The 7,392-nt window shown below is 38.9% G+C and overlaps 1 protein-coding gene across 1 annotated transcript in view; it reads left to right on the forward strand.

The window, feature by feature from the left end:
- Positions 1–6,840, forward strand: part of LOC102373954 (KH domain-containing, RNA-binding, signal transduction-associated protein 3-like) — a 73,242-nt gene extending 66,402 nt beyond the window's left edge. Inside the window, exons 3-4 of the mRNA XM_006038136.3 lie at positions 6,378–6,494; positions 6,781–6,840. Of these exons, the coding sequence (XP_006038198.1) occupies positions 6,378–6,494; positions 6,781–6,840 (177 nt within the window). The remainder of the gene's footprint in view (positions 1–6,377; positions 6,495–6,780) is intronic.
- The last annotated feature ends 552 nt before the right edge of the window (positions 6,841–7,392 follow it).

Here is a 7,392-nt window from a genome sequence, read left to right on the forward strand (position 1 = left end):
TAGGATCTGGAACCAACTTCCAAGGGAAGTGGTGCTGGCTCCTACCCTGAGGGTCTTTAAAAGGAGGCTGGATGCACACCTTCCTGGGGTCGTTTGATCCCAGTATTCTTTCCTGCCATGGCAGGCGGTTGGACTTGATGATCTACTCGGGTCCCTTCCAACCCTACCAACTATGAAACCATGATGTGCGTGTTCAGCCTCTGGGGGCTTTGGCAGCAGTTGTTCTCCCCATGCTACTGTAGGGAGCAGTGGCTGGATCCTAGTGCCCACCCATCTCTTCCCCTTTGACCGAGACCCTGGCCTGCAGTCTAAAAATGTTGCTGGCATTTGCTGTTGAAGATTACTCTCTTTTTTTTTTTCTTTCTAAATGTTATCCTGCAGCTGAAAATGTCTTAAATGAGGGGGTGGGTGTTGGAAAGACTAGCAAACTGATGTTTTATTTGCTTCATGGTGTTGCGGGAGGGGGTGTCTTTTGTTTAATTAATGTTGGCAGTATTAGGAAATTTCCTTTTGCTAAAAGACTTGGAAGTCTCAAATTTGTATTGAAATTCTTGGGATAAGAGGTGGGAGTGTTACAGGTTTCAGCAGTCTTGGCTAGAATTGCAGCTGTGTGGATTATGTGCTGAATGGGTGCATAGGAAGGTGCTTGCAGGGAATGGATGTTTATGTCAGTGATTCTCAACCAGGGTGTCACCATATCCTTTGAAGGGTACTGGAAGGTGTAAGGAGATAAGCTAATTAGATAGATAAAGGGTCAGACTTGTCCCCGCCTAAACATTCCCCTATTCTCATTGCCCTGCCCTTCTGCAAGGGGGTAAGCACTGTATATATACATTTTATTATTTTTAAATTGGGTGCCAGTCAATTCACGTAAGTTATGGAAGGATGTCTTGAGTACAAAAAGACTGAGAACCACTAGTATTGGTTATATTTGCTCCCCTGTGTCCCAGGCCTCTGGGGCCAATACATAACTAACTCAGAACAGCCAAAGACAGTTTTGGAGTTAGGACTTGCATCTTACAAGGGTTTGCATACAGTTCTACTTGAGGAGTCCCTGACTCCAATCTGGGCCTCTGAGACTTCTTGTAACATGTAAGAAAAGCAATAATTAAAAAATTACTAACGTCTTTAAAAATATGATCTTATATTCTATACTACATCCTTGAGAAATTCCTTAAATGCTTTTCCTATATTCATTTACAAATGAAGTCCTCAGTTGAAATGCTGTTTTTCTTCCCATTTATATCCTGTTTTCTATAGGGGGTGCATATGAATGCTTCTAGCTTTCTTTTATATTATCAGGGCTAATCTGTCTACACAAGGGCCTCGTGGTATACAGAGGAAAGGATCCTTGGGCATTATGTTTAACACCTTTGCACTAAGATTAATTTTTTCAGGACCCTGAGGTATTCCCAGGTGTTTGTATCTTCAGGCTATGAGACCGATCAGATTTTTCCGAACGGAATTGATGGGTTTGAGACATAAGCCTAAACACATTTAAAGGCTTCAGCGCAGACGGAGCGAGTTGCTTGATCTGACATAAGGATATACCCAACTCAGTTCTTTGTGACAAAGTGTTTACTAGGACACTTCACCTATGCAACCTGTACATGATGGCCAGTTTGTACCTTCAGGCATTTTGCGTTTTAATAGCATAGTGAACATTTATTCTTAGCTTTTTCTGCTGGTTTACTTTCTCCCAGAATATTTGAGCTGGCAGAGTGGAGTACATGTGCTACAACTTCATGACAAGCATACAGTGCTTTGTTTGGCCTTTGCCTAGGGGTGGTTTAGATCTTCCTGAAGCTAGTTGCAAGAATCTGATGGCCAACTTGGAGTTGGAAAAGCTCCGCCTTTGAGGGATAGTAAAATTTGGCAACTACAATTATGCATTAAGGTAATGTCAGATCTAACACATTTATGCACTACACAGAGTGTGTGGAAAGATTACTGAAAACAGCATTAAGTTGTTTTTCCCCAGAGTATTCAGTTATCTACATTGCTTCTCAAATCAGTGAGCGGAATTACGACCTAGTATTTCTAATTAGCACTTGGGAGATGTATCCAACGTCCTCTCCTGATTTATGATAGAAAATAGGTGCTCAACATTTTGAAATAGAATTCAGCATGGTTTACTGTAAATGAATAATCCCTCATTTAGAATGCATTGAAGATTTATTTATATTGCTTCCCCTAATAGCTTACCTTTCTATATATTTTGAACTGTTCTGTAGCTACAAAAGTAGCCTTGTAATCATTAAATCAAGGCATAGCTTGAAATATTGACCTGATGTTCCATTAAACTGCAATGAACATTTTTATGCAAGTTCTTAACTATAAGGCTACCATTTTAAGCAATGATGTTTGTTTTTATAAAGCAAGTGAAATGTTGACAAGGCTTTGACTTCTGAAAGTGCTGTATTCATTACTATTTGTCTTGCACAGTTATAGTGCGCTTTATGCAGATGTGCCTCAGATCACTATATTTATATCTTCTTGATGCATTTTTATACTTTCCCAGCTATCTTGATATGGCCATCTTATTTATGAAGAACAGAAATAAGCAAGATTCGTATATCAGGGTGTGGCTGAAGATAAATAGATAGTTGGATTTGGGGAAAACGTTTTTTCTTTTGATTTGTAATTGCATCCTAAGGGGTTCTCTTGTGCACTTTTATTTATTTTTTTCTGAGCAGAGTTGGTTTCATAAGGTTGGGGTGAGGAGGAAGGCTTGTTGCAATTCTGAGTTAACATCATGGCTTTTGAAAAGTTATCACTGCCCATTTGGTCAACTGTTTGCATCAGGAGAGAAATGGTTGCTTCAGGAGAAAAATAACTTGGGAACAGCCGTTTATCCTGCTTGCATCTCGGACAAACTTTTTAGTCCCTAGGTAATGGTTTGCTTTAGAAAGCCAATTTGCCTGTTAAGCTTGGATTATTATTATGTTTTGGTTTATTTAGTGAAATAATGATAGGATGAGGAAAACGGATCTGGGAGAGTTTTCTTTCAGGGTGGTGTCCTGGACATGTCTTGCCAGTTCAGTCATTAGGAATTTAAAACATGGTGGGCTAACATGTTATCACAGATGCTGTTACTTTTATTGGTCTCCTACCTGCCTCCCTGCAGTTTATCTGCATGATTTAAGGCATCAAAAGAAGCGTAACTTTTTAAAGTGGCATGGACCATAAGGAATCAAATGCAGCTTTTATAAACGTGTTTTACCTGGGATGCCAAATAGTAAAATGTTCTGTGATGATAACTGCCTGGTTCTTGCATTGGAGGTGTACAAGGCAGAGCAGAGGTGACTTGTATGTCTAAGTCCACCCCTTAATATGTTTGGATTTCTTTAACAAATTAAACCAATACATTCGGTGTTGTTAGAATTAACTCTATACTAAACACTATAACTGTCTGAAGTGAGCTTTTTGTTCATGAAAGCTTATGCATGCCTGATTCTTTTAGTCCTATAAAGTGCATCTCTACACTGCTTTCTACCTGATTTCAGAGTAATGGCTTTCTCTAACCACATCTAAGTAATATAAAGTAAGTATAACTGGAATTCTCTTGGTTTTTTGCCTTAAATATAAGAACTCCTTATACAAGATAAAAATACAGGTATTTGCAATTCTCAAGTCACATAGTGCCACCCCTGACTAGATTGTTTTAAAATCTTTGTTGCCAAACCTGCAACTTCATATATCTGTTCTTTCAGGATTGAGGTATATATTACAGAGGGTGTGTATTACGCAAGTGTATTGCTCTATGTTGAGTTTTGATCTCATTTCAGATGGTAGTTTTTATTTGCTATGCTGCCTTTTCTCCCATGTGCAACTCTATCATTATCCTTATTGACAGCTAAGACAAAATATTAATTTAGTTTTTGACCCAAACCTAGAAAAGCTGACCTCATACCTGCTGATTTTTCTGACTCTGGCCATGTACAGACATTCGGTTTCTTTTGGGGGAGTTGCTGTTCTCCCAGAAGAAACACAAGTTTACAGGTATCCTTGCTTCTCCTCACAGAGCAAAAATGGTTGCTTCAGGAGAAAAATTAACCTGAGAACAGCCAAGGTTAAATCATTCCCAGGAGAGTTTTTTTCCTGGGAGAACGAATGTCCTGTAAATGCTATGGCTTCTCTTAGAAGAGAATGTGGTCCTTAAGCATCCCTTCCCTACCCCCAAACCTCAGGAGACAGTGTGTTGCTCACTGGATTCTGCTGCTCCAGCAGGAAGCAGAACACACCCGTTTCACAATCCCCACATTGTGCTGCAGGGAAATACAAGCTGACCAGAGGCAGTCTAGCTCTGTCACTCAGGGTTGCCTTGTGTGCTGTGGTCATCTTTCACCAGGCAGACTAGGGGAGCCTACAAAGCATGCTGAGGTTGTATAAACAGGGCTGCTGCCCGCCCCCTCCAGTGCTGCACAGTGCCAGCACTGCAAGCTCTCCATTCTCAGGGCTTCAGCATATGAATGCATGCTGCTCTGGGCAAGTTTTTGTTTTGGTTTTTTTTTCCTACTGGAAGAACAAACCCGAGGGAATTTTTTTCTGGATTATCTGTGTGTACAGAGCATCTGTGTGTACAGCAGGAGAACCTTATGCAGTCTGAGCCAACTCACCATGGCTTTAGTAATTCTCACTTTAACACTACAGTTTCTAACCACTGAGGACTCATTTTCTTTGCTGACCAGTCCCTTCTTCCCAGTCCTTGTTGTGTTTCCATTTAGTTTGAAATGTCTTTCTTCAGGTTCTTGTTCATTTGGCTAGTCCAAAACATTTTCCTGTTTCATGTTACATCTTTTGTGAAATCAAATTCCAGATCTCACTTTCCTGTCTAAAAAAAAAAAAAATGTGCCTCTTCTGCATTCAGGTCCCTGAACCTGCAGTCCAGTTGACTTCATATATATTTTCATAACACAACTTTTGTCCTTTGGAAACTAAGAAACCTATCTACCGCTAAGAAATTGTAAGAATGCAGAAAGTAAAGCTGGATACGCTTGTAAAAACTCAATCCCTGATTTACTTTTTGCAACCTGCTCTTCCATAATGTCCTTGCAAATTGGTTCACACTTGGCAGGATCACTTCTTCTTGTTGGTTCAGATTGTATTGACTGTCATGTCCAGGATTAACTAGCTCCTATCATTAATAGTATTTGTTGTCCAATCTGTTCTAGACCAATTTCTCTCCCATAATGAAACTCGTCCTGATACAATTCTTAACATTAGAGTTCTAGCACACCCCTTATACTATCGAATAAGCCTCTTTGTTATGATCCTTTCTTTTGAATGTATTATAATCCAAACCGATCCTGTATTTATCTGTGGTTCCTTATTTTTTTTTAGTCCATCATATTAAGTCACAAAGCTGCCCTACCACCTTTACTCTTATTTCAGTTTTTCCTGAACACCATGTGCCCACCAGTACTTAATGATTTCTATTGTACTGTTTTTCTTATCCCTGTAATATCCAGTTTTCATGTCCTGTGCTAAGTAGTTCAAGCATTACCATTGTGCTGCTTGGTCTCCTTGCATTAATTATACCACTACAAATTGTATTAGTATTCAGTTGTTTCTTGCTGGCCGGATCTTTTTGACTGGAGGAAGCATAGTTTTTTCACTATCACATGCTGTAATTACTATTCTTACCAACGTTAATTTACTATCTCCCTGCTGTCCATATTCCAACCGTCAAATATTCCTTTGTCCGTTGCTATATTTTCACTTTATCCATTTTTGTTCTTTTCCAGTTTACTAAAACCAGGCAAGAAGTTATGCGCACCACTCCCAGCCTTCTCCCCTCGTTCTTTTTATTGCTTTTATCAGCCGTAATCCCAAAGGCACAAGCTTGATTTATTTTGGGGCATGAGGGAATTGTAGGAGAGAACAGGATTTTGCTGCATGCAAAATGTTTAGGGAGTAAATTTACTGTTCTTTTTCAGAATTCTCCCATATACAGTGGCTACTAGATTTGGTCTAGTGTTTTTAAGTTTGTTGTTGGTGGGTTTTTTTTTTTTTTTTAATGGTCTGAAAGTAGAATTGCAGTTTAAGTATAAATACCTTGCTCTTGTCTCTCTCTTCTTCAGATCAGTTTATGGCTAACATGAATGAACAGTCTTCATATTATTTGAAATAGCATTATATAAACTAACAGTATTCAAAAGACACCATTTCAGGGGCTTCTCCCGCTATACAGCAACTGATCCACACATGCTTGTTTAATGGCTATAAAATTTATGATCTAATATATATATTTTTGTTTGCAGCTACAACAAAATGTTGTTTCAGCAATATTTTTCATACCTTGCAGAAGTCTTAAATGGCTTATAAAAATAGTTGTTACACTGCAGAGTTATTGCATATATGTTCTTTCCTTGCAGTTCAACTTTGTGGGAAAGCTTTTGGGTCCACGTGGCAATTCACTGAAACGTTTACAGGAAGAAACCTTGACAAAAATGTCTATATTGGGAAAAGGTTCCATGAGGGACAAAGCAAAGGTAAATCAAATAGCTGAAAAGTGTTAATGATCTGCAGCATGTTTTCCTTCTACTTTTCCTTCATGTAAAATGATTGGTAGGAGAGTATAGGAGGAAATTGTTGAAAACAGAACAAAAACCCTTAAGCCTATAGCTTTGACAGTCTCAAGATATGGAATAAATTTTAGGCCACTGGTGTAATGTTATTAACTTTCAAACACTTGCTGTCTAATGCCATGTATGCAGTTGTATAGACAAAATAATGAAGAATTTTGCTCACAATGTGTTTTTTGCCTCTTTTTTACAGAAATGGGAAGGCTGTATTTTCACATACCGGTGTCCTAACTTATATTGTGTGGGAATATGAATAGCATGCAATACTAGAACTTGTAACATGTTGAAGGGGAGGGAGAAGCTTGAACTTTTAATTACAAGGGTGATATGTTGTTTAGCAGTTGCACAATGTGTATATGTATAAACTTTTTCCTGAGCACTAAGAGATGTGTAGCTTCCTGTTGGGACCCAGCTCACTGCACACTTGTTTAGTGACTTTCATAACCAGCCTCTATACCAAAAAGTTCACATTCTGGATTTTGTCAAGAGATCATGGGCATAGGAGACAAATGGGTATATGGGCTGAATTAAACACAGGCCAAGCTGACTAGAAAAACCTGGCTCAAAGTATTGTCCTATTAATTTTGATTCTGCCATTTAGTAAATATTCTTAGTCTTCTGGAAGAGCAGATACCAATGTGGCAGTTTTTGTTGGCTTGCATATTTGCCAACAGCTCCAGCATGCTGCTGAGATGTTCCTTTTTGGGGCATGGCTTAGCTCACCTGTGCTTCCTTCTGCTGACTCTTCAGTGTAAGAACAAAAGTACTGCTGGTAGTAAAAATAGTGTCCATTTCATTGAATTTG

Source organism: Alligator sinensis, unplaced genomic scaffold (genome assembly GCF_000455745.1).
Source record: "Alligator sinensis unplaced genomic scaffold, ASM45574v1 scaffold22_1, whole genome shotgun sequence".
Lineage (NCBI taxonomy): Eukaryota > Metazoa > Chordata > Crocodylia > Alligatoridae > Alligator > Alligator sinensis.